Source organism: Phaethon lepturus, unplaced genomic scaffold (genome assembly GCF_000687285.1).
Source record: "Phaethon lepturus isolate BGI_N335 unplaced genomic scaffold, ASM68728v1 scaffold17840, whole genome shotgun sequence".
Classification (NCBI taxonomy): domain Eukaryota; kingdom Metazoa; phylum Chordata; class Aves; order Phaethontiformes; family Phaethontidae; genus Phaethon; species Phaethon lepturus.
Window position 1 is genome coordinate 6433 of NW_010509979.1, and position 14694 is coordinate 21126.

The window sequence follows — 14694 nt, forward strand, 5'->3', positions numbered from 1 at the left end:
GTTAACCTGTTTTGGGAAATAATAATCTAGAAAACCACCCCTGAAGATTTGCCAAGCTCTGATGCAGACGTGCCCAAGCTATCTTTAAAATGACTTGCCCAAGCTATCTCCAGCAGTGGAAGGAACTTGTGTATTGGCTTATAATGCCAACTGACACGTAGAACTGGTGAACGTGGGCATCAGTGACACATCTGCATGAACAGGTCTCACCGTGCAGTTAGTAGAATCTGCCATACAAACTTAAAATCAGGGACTAACTTGGCCTACCCTAAGCAGCAACAATCCCTGTCTCTGCTGTTACTGCACCTGCCCAGCTGCAGATACAGAGGGTGTTATCAAGCAAGGGGACGAGGCCACTTTGCCGTCATTGTCAAATGTATTGCATGTGTTCCTGCCTGGGTGGCATGGTAGTGGTTGTGCCATTCATTCTCTCTTCTTCCCATGATTACAAAGGTGCTGTATCTGCTCCGGTGCCTTCCAAAGCTTGGATGCATGTCTGCAAGTTATTAAAAATGTATGAAAATGCAAATATAACTAAGATCATGCTTTATGACTGTGGCATAATGGATTTTATATTCAGAATGTTCAGAATTATCCTATCTATAAAATTTTGTTTTTCTTGAAATTATTTTTAAGCCTGTCCCTCATGAGCAGTTTCATTCAGGATGGGATTTTTCAGTTTACTGTGTTGCACTGGGAACATTTCTGCATTTCTTCATTATCTGTCAGGATTAGGCATTGAACTGGAAGTTCTAGCAATGCTAACATGTTCAATGGTAGTTAGTTTGTACCCTAGGCTCTCTCTGGGGAGGAGATAATACAGACCAGGCCTTTGGCTCCTGAGTGACTAAGTGACTCTTAAAAACATTTGGATTCTTGTGCCAAAATTGTCTAGGTTTGCCTGACAGTTGCAACAGTGCTTGAGTGCCTCTTTTAATGTTGTTGCTTTTGCATGTGTTGTTTCTGGAATATCAGGGTGAAAAGAGGATAATGGGCACAGGCAGGGAAGCACAATGAAAGAAATGGAGAAAGTGAGTGGAGTAGAAACACAGCTGAAACATTCAGGGAACTTTTCCTTCTGAAAAACAGTTTAAACTTGATATGGTAACTTGGTTATAGCTTACATATTAACATTGCCTAATTCATACAGGTGAGTATATTAGTGTGATAGGCATGTATGAACATACGTATGCTTGCTGCTTTGGCAGTCTTCACACAAGATGATATATGTGGAAATCTCTTTTGGTTTTAATAGTTTTTCTACATCTTTGTTCAACAGCTCAATTATATGCCTCCTGACCATTCAGTAGATTTTGATTTTACTAAGAGAGGGCTACTAGTGTTTGCTGACAAATCAGTTGCTGCTGGGAGCATGTATACACCTTGCAGTTCACCTGAACCCAAACCATCTACCTTCACTCCAAACCTGGGAGTTAATGACTTTAACGCAATCATCCAACAGATGGCAAAGGTAAGGCTCTCGGGTTTGTTGAACCAAACCCACATTCCTTTAACATCAAACTTTTTCTTGCATGCTTTTGGAGTACATTTTCAATCATGTTCTTTTGTTGCGTATCTGGGAGTGTGGTGCCTCCTAGACAGTAAGAGAGTAGAAGTGCTTAGGTTAACTTTTCCCTGTGAAAGATAATGTCAGCAATGGAAAGTCGTTTGGTGGTTTTGTGTCTGTCTTCTTTTTTTTTTTTCTTTTTCTTTGCCCTTTTTTTTGGTCTGTCTTTCTACCAAACACACCAATGTAGAAAAGAAATTTTAGTTCCCAGAAAACTTTTTTGGTATTTGATGACACTTAATTGAAAATGGACATTTTCTGCAGAAACTTATTTTGACAGAGAGCCTTGTTTTATCATGTAATATATGAACAGTGCAAATGATTAAAAGAACTGGCATGTAGTATTTTATTTAACTCTTCATGTAGTATGTCTTAACTTTGCCAGACAGATGCTGATTTCATTAACATGTGATGTAGCATGTACCAGATACTTATGGAAGTTGTACAGGTGCAGACACCCACCCACATGGGACTGGCATTTGTACCACAAATGTATTGTTCTGTGTTACTTTGAACCATTAATTTGTTAGTCGTGCCTTTCTATATTAAGTAACTGTTGCTAACTGACTACCTTAATGTAGCTGTAGTATTTTGAGCATAACTCTTCTCATTAGTGTTTCATTAACTCATCAGGCAAAAGATTTAGCAGTAAAGACTGCACATTATTTTGGATAAAACGCTGTGATAAGCAGTGCATTCTCTAAGTAATATTTTCCAGTAAACAACCCCAGAAATCTTGTATTAGAACTGAGAAGGAGGCAGTCACAAAAGTAAACTTTTTTTAGCATTAAGTGTGAAGTTGCAGGGAGGGGAAGGAAATTAATTTCTTTATTTAAAAGCTGCAGTCTTTTGAACATGCACCTAAAAATCGGCATTAAAAGCAAGGGGAGCCAAAAGACAAGTAATTTAGTTTAGCTATGCAACATTTCCAGAAATCCCAAATATATTGCTCTAGACAGCACTTCGTTCATAGTTTTCATCCAGTTTGGAATTCATCTCATAATGTGAATGAAGTGTGAAAGCAGCTCTTAAAATCCCTGAGGTTTCAGAACCTCAGAGTGCTTGCATATCCAATACTCTGCTATATTAAAAATAATAAATGGAGGAGCTTTTATAGAAATAACATATTCAGTATTTTGCCTTTGTTTAGTCTTAAGAGGAGAATAATTCTCCCAGTATCCATAAATTTTAAACTAGCTCATTGTATTGCATTAAAAATTAGTAAATCAATTTTTTATGTTTTATTAGGGGAGACAAATAGAATCAATAAAGATTGAAAAGCCTTCTGTTGGAGGTCTTGGTTTTAGTGTGGTTGCCCTTAAAAATCACAGCTTGGGAGAAGTTGGTATCTTTGTCAAGGAAGTCCAGCCAGGAAGCATAGCTGACAGGTGAGATCTTTATAATTGTATTGGAAAATCACAGTATTTCCATGAAGGGAAAAGCCATGACTTTCACATTGAAATCTCTATCAGACTAACATGTTTGGGTTATCTGGTGGGATATTTTGTTGGTGGTATCTTGAATTCTGACTTTTCAACTAAATGGATTCATGTTTTGAGGATCAGATTTTCAGATGACTTTTAAATATCTGAGCCATTCATGAATGGAATTTCCAGAAATCATGACTCACTTAAGAGAATCTTGAGTACTGATTAAAAAAACAAAAGAAAACTCAGAAAAGAATACAAGGAAAATAAAAATTAGCCTCCGTTTTAATTTTTATGCATTGTGTCCCTGAAAGATTCCCCCCCCACTTGATTCTTTATTTATGTGCCTGTGACAAAGCCTTATTTATAGTTGGTTTTACTGTTTATTTCCTGTGTAAATTTAGATCCAGTCCTCCCGACAGATCCCTGCACAGATGTCATCATAGAATCAAGGCTTCAGGCAGTTTCTTCCCGTATTGTCTGTGGGTTTTCGCCCAATAACAAAAGACAGAGCAATCCTTTAAAAATAAAATGTGATTGTAAAACTACAAGAGTTGGCATGAGACAAATGCAGTGCTTGGAATTATGTTTCAAGAAAATGTGTCTAGATTTCAAGTCATTGGTGTCACTTTTTAAATAACACATGTCAGGAAGTGCCAACACAGGATGACAAAAAGAGTGGGGAGAGGTTGGAATGATAATGGCTATGGGCCCACAGAGAACACACCAGAGAACACTTAAAGAAAAGCATATTAGGCTCTTTCAAAGTGGAGACAGATGGACTGATCCGGATGTCAAAGGAGGGTGAATATCTCACTTTAGGATTTGATGACCTGCTGCTCACTTTCTTTGATGAGAGAATCTAAAATATGGTTAGTGCTTGAAGAAAGTGATTTCTGGGAAACATCTTAAACATCGCATGATAAAAAGGAAGTTTAAAATGCGTTAGTTAAGATGTGCAGTTATATTGTTTCAGAGTGTTTATAAATTTCCCCAGCATGCTTCCCATTTTGCTTCTGAGACAGGATCTCCTGGAGACTTTTTTTGGATTCCTACAGAGCTTTGAAGGCACTGTCTGTCTGTGTAACAGTTTGGTCTCGTGCTCAGAATGAATATTTAACTAAGGAGATGAGTGATGGGTTTTCTCTTGTCACAAATCTACATTCATCACTAGGGTGAATTAACTGTGAAATTTATATTTTCTTAAGGTATAAGTTGAACTGTGTGTTGCTTGAAGAAAGTTTGATGTCTGAAGTTTGATTCTGTAAATTTTGAGTAAAATATATATGCAGCTCATCTATCTCTAGATTAAATAATGGTACAAAACAATATCATAACCTGAGTTGTGGGTACTTAGAGATAATATCATGTAGTGCTAAACATAATTAAAGAGTAGTTCATTGTATAACTACAAAAATGAATTTTTCTGCCCTGTAATTGAACGTCATCAAGAAAGCATGAGGGAATTTCACTGCATTTTGAATTGAAGCAAAGGATAAAATTGAGCAGACTTATGTACTGTTATAAAGTTGGGCCAAAATACGGCATGTGTATCAGTACAGTGTGGATTGCATGTAGCTTGTATGTTGGTGAAGGCAGACTAATGAGCAGATTTTTTTAATATATAAATACTTAACTTTGCATAACTGTATTTTGCATGTTCATATTTAAATTACAGAAGCCTGTTATGAAGTCACTATGCTGCATTTTAAAATTTCTTTTAATGTTTTGTGAAGGGATCAAAGACTAAAGGAAAATGACCACATACTGGCCATTAATTGCACCCCATTGGATCAGAACATTTCCCATCAGCACGCTATTGCCCTCCTCCAGCAATCCACAGGATCTCTACATCTGGTTGTTGCTAGGGAGCCAGTTCAAGGAAACAGCAGAACTTCGGCTGTCTTATTAAGTGATATAAATCCACCTGAGACTGTGAGTTGTTGTAATACTGTCAAAATCAGATTTTGTACTATGCTGGATATTTTTTTTTGTGGTTGTGTTTGTGTTAGCAAGCTTTACATGTAGGGATTTTTTCTTTAATCAGACTTTATATGCGATGACATTTCACTTAGACGGATCGTGCAATAAGTATAAGGCTTCCATTGCAAAGCTGCGTGAACTTGTTAGAAAATACATCCTGGGTTTTTACGGGATAACAGAAGCTTTAGTAGATAAACATATTCTTAGCAGCAGGGTCTGTTCAGCATAGGCAGGGGAAAGCATTTTGCGAGTATATCCAGCTGAAGCCTACTTGTGCTCAGCAATTAAAGATGCTCTGATTACATTTTAAAAGAGTGTAAATATAACCTATCATGAGCACAAGCACTGCCTGTAATATCCCAAGCAATTTAAACTTAAACTGCTCAACACAAAAAGCTTTGTCTTTGTTTTAAAAACAAACAAAAACTATCTTTTAAAGAACCTCTCAATGAACCTCTCAATCCCTGTTTATTTATCAGGGTTTTTTAATCTGCAGATTTCATTGATTGTGAACCCTTTTGTTTTCTTGAACAAGAGAGATTGTCAGTGGGACATGTAATAAGCTAGGGCTGAACTTCCATCTGTGTTCAAACCATATGGTCCAGGTGGCTTCACTGAATTTGGTTGAACTGCACACCTAAATCCAGCGTTTGCAATATTGGAATCTTAATTTATAATGCTAGTAGATTTTGATGAAAATCTGGTTAAGAGCAGTGCTTTTCCTTACTCTCAGTAATTATTTCCCTCATGATTGTTACAGAGCTAGTGAAATATGAAGGTTTTAGTGGATAATCAATATTGTTTATTGCACTGAAAATTTTAAAGAATTAAACTTTAACTGCTTTTTCATTGAAAGATCTGCACTGAACAGACTAACAAAATAAAATACAAATATATATCTCTACAGGGGGTCTTTAAACTTCTTTTATGATATTTAACTGGCTTTGGCAAAGATTTTCAGTATGCTAATAAATCCTTTATTCACAGAAGACTTAAATCTGCCTACTTTGCTCCATTTTGGTGTCTATGAGATATTAATCTGACAGAAACATTGGCTGGGTTTGGGTTGCTTAACAGCTTTGTTATGTTCAGATTGTCATGTAGAACATAAGGTCATGGTACAGTGTAGCTTAGAAACATGCTTCTGATTCAGTATGGCAGAATATTGTACTGTGCTATTAATTCAGCGTGTAGTGGTGGTGTTTAGAGTGTGTAAGTAGAATAACAGAAATAAGAATTTGGGCAACGCTAAGTGAAAACTAGGCCAGTGCAAGCTCCTTGCCTCTGTTTTTCTCTGTTGTTTGCAGTGTTCTTGATTTATGAAAAACTAAAAGGATAGTTTTCATTTTGGCAAGAAAATATTAAAATTGCTTTTTCTTAGTCAAGCTTTTTCCTAGTATCCTGTTATCCTGAAAGTGAAGAACAAAATGTATGTTTAAAAACAGATGAGAAATCCCACTGGGTATTTATAAGGAAATGAAGCTGACTGAACAAACTCCAACAGATCTCCAATATGTGGGGTAGAGAGAGAAAATTGCTCTGATTAATTTCTTGTCATTCCTGGTACATGTGAAAGTGAGAAACACTAAAGATCGACTGAAATTAAAATCTCCTGTTTTTATTAATTGCAGATTCACTGGGGCCACGTTGAAGACATTGAGCTGATTAACGATGGTTCAGGATTAGGCTTTGGAATTGTAGGAGGAAAGTCGAGTGGAGTAGTTGTAAGAACAATTGTTCCTGGGGGATTAGCAGATCGGGTAATTTGTTATATTATGTCACTTCTTGTTTGATTGTAAAGTATAATTAACTGGTTTTGACAGTCTTAAAATAAACTAATATACTTAAACAAAGGGAAGCTGATAGCATCGAAGTCTGAATGCCAACATATACTTTATAAATAAGTATGTTGAAGGTATGATTGAGGAAAAAGTCAGCACCTGATATGAATTAAGTTGTTTCTCAGACATGCATTGGCTTTTATAACACTGTCGAACATGCAGAAATTCTGAAAAGGTGTCTAACTTTCTAATATTTGCAGTACTTTTGATATTTTCAGCTTTTGGTCAGTCTAGGGGAGGACAAATACTCTTAATGGATTTGTACATCCTCTGTAGAATTTGGCATATTTGGCAACATTTATAGGGACAAACTCTCCAAATGAGTTGTCAGGCAAGAGAATATGCCCTACTGAAGTAACTGCATTGCAAGATTCAGTTTGTAGGCGGAAGATGTCCTCTTTTTAGTGGGTTTCATTTTAAAGGGATTTTGATCCCTGCCTTGCTGTCTGACCAGTTCAAGGAGACACTTATGATTGATGCAAAGCCTTTTGAAGTTACTGATATCTTTTAAAGTTGTACAGGTACAGTTTGCAACCTTTAATTGATAATCTTTAAAGACTCAGTGCTAAGTGTTGCTATGTTTCAAGAGTAGAACACGTGCAATACCAAAACATTTGGATTTTTCATGTGAATTTGGTCATGACAACTTACAATATTTGAGGTCTGGAACCCATGCAGACAAGATCCGGTAACATACAAAAGAGAGAGGCTGAGTACATCCTCTAGTATAGGATGGAAACGAAAACTGGGGATTTGGAGAGCTTTACTGGAAAATGTTGCCTTTTGCTTGACTGCTTCCCTCTGAACCTGTCATGTATAAATGAGTATTTTTTAATTATTGTGTAACACCTGTTTTGCTGTAAGGAATAAAGTGTTTTGGCTACAAATAAAGCATGCAAGTTAGGAACTCACCACATCATTCTCAGCTGAATGAGACATCATTAAGAACATGTGAAATAGTGAGCACATATACATGTTAAAATTGGATGAGTTTGTAAATGAGTTTGAGTTAGTTCTGGGAATAACTCTGCTATGATTGCTGTATAAATCAATACACCTAAGGTGGTGGAGCTGTGCTGATCAATACCAGCTGAGGATTTGGTCCTATGAATGCTTGCTTATAATAGAAATGATGATGTGGGTCATGAATCATAATTATCATGTAAAAATGGTTTGTGCAGAGTCTTGTTACCTTCAGTGGCTTTACTCTGTCCAGTTGGAACTAGTCATATGAGAAAAGAATTGCCAGGCTAATACAGAAGTATTAGGAAAAATTCTAAAAGTTCTAAATCAAAATGGTGTCCTTTTTAATCTATACCCCTATCCGTGAGGAGTGGTCTATGAAAAAGCAATATATAACAGCTTGTGAGATTATAAAACATTGTTGCTGTCTGCTTTCTCCTAAATGAGAAAAGTAACCACATTCTTAGGAATGGTACTATTCAACTTGTGTTTCTTACTCAGTTTTGTAAAGCTTGATTTACAGCTGTCAACTACTGTGGAAAAAACAGTGCATGGTTGTGCAAACGCTTCCTTTAATTATTTAGGATGTTGCTGTGGTGGTCAACTTTATGGTATTTTCTTGCATTGGCTCTCATGGCCATGAAGATGACTGTACACAGTTTCAATTTTGTAACAGAAAAGGTATTTTGTATATAGACGGGAAACATTTTTTTCGATTTTATTTATGTTTGAAGGATGGGAGGCTCAGGACAGGAGATCACATCTTACAGATTGGAGGGACCAATGTGCAAGGAATGACCAGTGAACAAGTTGCCCAAGTGCTGAGAAACTGTGGGAATTCTGTTAGGATGATCGTTGCAAGAGACCCAAAGTGTGAAATTATGGAGATTCCACCAACTCCTATGAGCTGGCCAGTCAGTACATTACCTTCCTTTCAAAATGGAACTGTAAGTATCTGGTGTTTACTCAAGACATCTTTAAATGTGTTTGTGGCTTGTGATCAGAAAGGAGGAGGCGAACAGAGTGTTCTTGAGACCTAAAGTGCTTCTCCACTTTTGAGTTTCCAGATATCATATGTGTGTATTTAAGTGGTCATTATTACAGCCTTGCCTTCTATAATTTTTCCCTTTTTCCTGTATGTTATTAATACCTAAAATCTTGGGTTTGGAATGACCAGCTTTACAGAATTTATTTCAGAGTGAGTAATTTAATTACCAAGACCATAAACGTTATCAATAAATGGTACTTTTAGTTCTCCTTCTTAGCTCTCTACATTTTTGCTAATCAATCATTTGTAAGTGAATTTAAAACTTGACTGTGAATTTCCCTAGTCTGAAATCCAGAGCGCCATGGCCACACCAGAATTATTCAGCACAATCAGCTTTTTATGAAACATAAGTGTAATGTTTTCATAGTCTACGCTACTGTCTGTGATAGGAAATATATCTAAAAATTTTGAAACTTGTTTTAGCAAATTTTATCATGGTCATATCAAAGTCTCTTGTTTTTGAAGTCATTCTCTTCAGTTTTGAGTAATTAAAATCAACAAATGCTACACTAAGTGTACAGTAGGTCTCGAAACATAAACAAAGCTGTGCTTGTGTACCATCTGCTACTACTGTGCTGCTTAGATTTAGGTGTAGAATCCGAGTAGCCTTTTCTTGTCTAGTTTCTTGAATGAGTGAAGAGCGCTGGGTGTTTGGGTTTTTTTTGAAGCACCATTTTTAAAGGTCAGACTAGCAGTCATATTGTTACAAACCTGCCTTCTCGCTTACTGGGCATAGTCACTGCAAAGGCAGCCGTTAGCGTTGTGTTGTGCATCTCTCTGGAAGGCTACTGTGGCTGAGGCTGTCAGTAAAGTATTTTGGGTCCTTCTCAAGCCCCTCTTCTCACAAGAGTGATTGGTGTAGTAAGAAATGTGAGTGGCAGAGAGACGGGAGGGCGTAGTCTACGTACATAAGGTTGGAGTCTTAAAAGTCAGCTTCTCTAATACTCGGAAAAAAGGCTTTCCTAGAGAATCACCATCATTATGAAGCATTTCTTTTCTGGCTGTATCATATTTTCCAAGGCCCGTTGTTAGGAAAAAATAATACAGTCCTAGTTTTGTTTCCTCTACAAAGTACTATTTTTCTCTCTCCCCATCTCAAAGGCAGGCCTGTTTGTCACTAATTGACCCCGAGCATTGTAGATGCTGCAGCCTTTCTAAAGTGTTATTCCTTCTGGATGTCTTTTCAGTGTCCTCCTTATTCCTGCTATGTAGTTTAGAGGTTTTCTTTTTTGCAAACCAGCAGAAAGGCATTTTTAATATATGGTTAGTTTTTTTCAGTTTTATATTAGTAATTGTTTTCCTTTACATTTCCTGTAGTAGAGAAAAACTGAAACTACTTATGTCTGTGCACGGGCACAAAAAGCCAGCCATATTATCAGTACTCTTCAAGATGCTGACAGCAAGGTTAGTAGCCTACATGTGCTGACTGTATTTAGGACTCTCTACTTTGATTTTTCCAGACTTGACTTCTAATGTTTTGCATTCTACCAGTAATATTACCTAGAGAAAACTTCTATAGTGCCAGAGCACTGGCTATGAAGGCTTTTGATTGTCAGAATAGCAGGACTCTAGGCCGTAGCTCCGTTTCAGATGTAGCTATAGGCTTGTTAACTGTTTTGGTTCCCTCTCCTAAAGATAAGTGAGAGAACATCAAAACTTGTCTTCACCTCCATCAGCGTCTTACGGAGTAACAGAGTTGGAAAGCATTTTATGAGCTTAGTGAGTTGGCTAGTGGAGGGGACTGTGTGTGATAAGGAGGAGATAGCTGTCCATCGATTTCTCTTTCAGTGAGAAGTGAAATAGGTATGGCCCTAACTTTGGTCTGCTTTTAATATAGGTCCTTCCAAAGCTGATATTTGGCAAACTTTTGATTAAACTTCTCTTTTGTTCATTCTTTTGAGAAATGTTTTCCAATCTCCCGGTCCATTTTTTACTGTTGGCGGTGACAGTATCCCTCTTGATTTCATCACTTTAACAGACCTTACTCTGTTCATCATCTTCTTTTTGATCTCATTGGGCTGTATCTGATTACTGAAAACAAACAACTTTATGTGTTTTAATTTAACCCTTGCAGTCCCAGATCTATGTGCTTGATTTTTTTTCTCTTTGATATCACCAAAGTCTTCAGTGTGTCCTGTTTGAACTCTGTCTTGCAGTTTTAATTTTTAGTTGTCAGAGTAGAGACATTCTGAAGCTGGCTTTGTGGGGACCTTTTTCCGTATACTTCTCCAGTGTAAGGTCAGATAACATTGTAATCTTAGCTAGTGGCTTTTACGGGTTTTTTGATAATTGTAGTAAGTGGAGGGTTTGGAGAACAGGTCATGTTATGTGCTTGTCTTTTCAAGTATTGTTTGTTATGAGAAGTTGTCTTACCAGTTCAGCAATAAAGCATTTACAAATTAATACTCTCCCTTCCTCTGTTAGTTCTTAAAAATAATTTTCATTGAATGTGAACTAATGAGTCTTTTGCTTCCTGTTGCCTTGGACAACCTGGAGGCTTCCAGTGCTCTTTGCAGTTCGGTGGTGTTCAAATCTGAACAGGATCATATCAAACCTGTTAAGCTGATGTGTGCGAGATTAACTTTTGGAATGGTTTTGTGGTTTGGGATCTAGCATAAAAACAAACACTAAGCTCAAACACCTACCTAGTCTCCCATATTTGCAATTTAGTAGGCAACTGCTTCTGTATTAGGGATATGCCTACTATGTGTACACGTGGTTTCTTTCATTTCAGGGTATCGAACCTGTTTCTGTTCTGGTTTGAGATCCCTTTCCTCCTGCCCTTCACTTCCTTACTAGGTGGTAACAGGGAGAGATAAGCATTGCTTTTTCTGACAGAAATGTGTGATGTGATAATACTGTGTATTTATACTGGGTTTTTTGCTTCTTAACCGCTGAGTAGAAAGAGCTCAGGAAAATGGTTTCATGATACTGTCAGTACTAACATTTGAAAGACAGAAGAAATTATGAAGGCATTCAGAGTTTCTGTTGTCCTGTGGGATTTCACTGGGAAGTTTGTTGTTACCAAGTGACAGTGGAATCCAAAGGGAAATGGCCCCTGAGCAGTCTAAGGAAAACCTTTATTCTCCATAAAATATTAATATTATACCTCTGACAGGTATATAGAGAAAGTATTAGGAAAGAATTTTAAAAGCAACTAATGACTCTGGGTAACACCTAATTTTCAGCAAATCTTGGGTATATCTCTTTTGCAAATATGATCCTTCCTAAAATAGGAAAATCAAAATCAGTGCTCACTTCTGAAGATCTTAATTAACCTGCAATATCATAATGGTACTGGGAAATTATGAGATTTTTTTTTTTTTACTGTCTTGTGTTTTGTTTATAGCATAATACCAGCCATTTTGAGACCTATGATGTTGAACTTATAAAAAAGAATGGGCAAAGCCTGGGAATAACAATTGTTGGATATGCTGGCACATGTGATGTAGGTGAGTTCTGCAGGATTTAGTAAAGCCTGGAATAGGGGCTTCTCAAATACCCTTCATTTACTATGGGGAAAATGGATAGTGCTTCTTTGAAACAGTGTAACTTAGAAAATCTATGAAAAAGATATTTGGAGAACTTGCTGCAAAGTGAAATTCAGCCACAAAAATTTTTAAAGAGGTGTAGTTAGCTTAAAAAATAATTCCCACTTGACTGCTGGACTGTGAATTTTACATGCTTATGTTGTTACTGTGCAAGACACTAAACTGTAACAGACAGTTCCTGCATGACCAGACTCTAACACAGTCAGGTTCCTGTCCACACTGTTCCTTATTTTGCTCCTGCAGTGTGTAGCATAATTCTGATAGCGCATTTTAAGAAGAATTTAAAAAACAGAGTATCAAATGTTCCCAGTTTGCATTAACTTTTGAATAGGTTCTTCAGTACGTACAAAATAGCTCAACATGCAACTTTTGCTTGTTTAATGAATTGTAGGTGTTAGAGTGGAAGTGATCAGTCAGATTAACTAGTCTGTCCCTCTGCCAGGCAGGAGATGCAGGGAGTCTTAGCTGTGCGTGATGCGTATGCCACCTTCACAAGATGATGTACTTGGCTTTGGCAGATGGCTGTTTCAGCGTCTAAACTCTGGGAACACTTAAAATACCTGTGCTAGGATATGGGGACATGGAATCAGTTTGTTCGTTTTGGTGTTTTTCTAAATCCTCTTTAGATTAGAGCTGTTAACTCTTCACTTACATGCTGGTCCCAGAAACGATAGTATCTTTAAAATTGACTCAACTGAATATCTAGTTTTACACAAAGGGGTAGCGCTTTTTATCCCCTCCTCTTCCTTGTGGGGCTCAAGAAAGTATTCCGGGAATGTGGGGCATCTGGGGTTGCTCTCCAGCCTTCTTCATTCCCAGGAGACCCTCTTGTGTTGCTGGTCAGGAGTCCCAGGCCAGTGCCGTGAGCGCTGGGAACTGGCTTGGGGAGGAGCACGTGTCAGGCAGTGGGAAAAGGTGGATTTGAAGTACTGGTAGAAAGGTTTTGCTGAGCAGGGACAAATTATGATGGCCAGGTGTCTGAGGACGGTTAGTGTTCAGAAAAGGATGAAGTATTCACTAGAATTAAAGATCAACATCTCATATTTTGCCAGAGTTAATGGAAGAGAAAGGTTACTGCTTTAGCACATGACTGGGTTTTTTACTGTTTTGTTTTTATTTCCTTGTTCTAGTTAGAAGTTAGAATTAGTAATCAAACATCAAACATGACAAGGACGGCTTTTCTGACTTTCATGGGGTTTTTTTGTTTTTTTGAGAAAAATCCTTTTTCATTAAGATTTAAAGTACTGAATTCTTTAGCTGTAAGATGATTGAAGTCATGATCAAAGTACTTAAGCACATACTCTACTTTTAGCTTAGGTAGTCCTATTGAAATCAAATGCAGCATGGATTTAAGTGATTGTGGTTTAAAGCCTGGGTAAGCACAAGGAGGAATCCGTGGAGGAGGTGGCCTTTTGTGAGCCATTTTAAGGAAAAAAAATTGAGGTCAATGTATAGGTGGTTGTGTCGGTGCTGGTTTTTCCATCAGAGATCTTCAGTCATTCTATGTCAAGCTGTGTGAGTGGTAATGTGCAAATGTCAGTGGTTTGCAGAATCATAACTTTGTGGACAGAAGTTGTTTGTGGAAAAAGGCTGTAATTAAAAATCTTAATAAGAAAAGAAACAGATTAGTGTAGTGACTTGTTTTTCTTCCTCCCCTTCCCTCCCCTGCCAACAGAACCTTCAGGGATTTTCGTGAAAAATATAATACCTGGTAGTGCTGCTGACCACAATGGCCAAATCCATGTTCATGACAAAATTGTTGCTGTAAGTAAAATAGTCTGCTTATATATTGTTATAGAACTAATACTTCATTACACATCTCAGTGTTAAAAGAACAACATAGTAAAGTAATTCTAAAATTAATTAAACCTCCTCTTTGCCGAGGAAATAATTTAGTGGTTCGTATTTGTTTAGGTAGATTTGTAACAGAAATGAGCTTTCGCTTGCTGTGGTTAAAATGCTAGTTTACATTCAAAGAAGTAGTAAATAGTAGTTAATTATGAAAGAAGCAAGCATTTGGATTAAAATGCTTCAGAGTGGAGAATCTTTACTTCAGGCCAAAAGCCAAGATGAGCAGCATTAACTTCTATTTGAACTGAATGGGATTTGAGGATGGTTAAGATTTTGCAAGATGTGGCACACTGTTTATGATCCTTAATGACTGTGTAGCACAGAGTGAATACAATCAAAATGTTAATAGTCACAATTTAGGTTTAAAAACCCAAGCTTTATATAGTGTTAAAAAAAAAAAGAAAAACCATTGAATAACAGTGAATTGAATAATAGCCAATTTTATATTCACAGTACAAGCAGG

The 14694-nt window shown here is 37.1% G+C and overlaps 1 protein-coding gene across 1 annotated transcript in view; it reads left to right on the top strand.

Moving 5' to 3' along the window:
• Positions 1-14694, top strand: part of INADL (InaD-like (Drosophila)) — a gene marked incomplete at its 3' end in the record, with an annotated part of 32718 nt that overhangs the window by 724 nt on the left and 17300 nt on the right. The window contains exons 3-9 of the mRNA XM_010293244.1: positions 1280-1471; positions 2816-2955; positions 4731-4929; positions 6609-6737; positions 8516-8728; positions 12179-12281; positions 14056-14144. Coding sequence (XP_010291546.1) covers positions 1280-1471; positions 2816-2955; positions 4731-4929; positions 6609-6737; positions 8516-8728; positions 12179-12281; positions 14056-14144 — 1065 coding nt within the window. The remainder of the gene's footprint in view (positions 1-1279; positions 1472-2815; positions 2956-4730; positions 4930-6608; positions 6738-8515; positions 8729-12178; positions 12282-14055; positions 14145-14694) is intronic.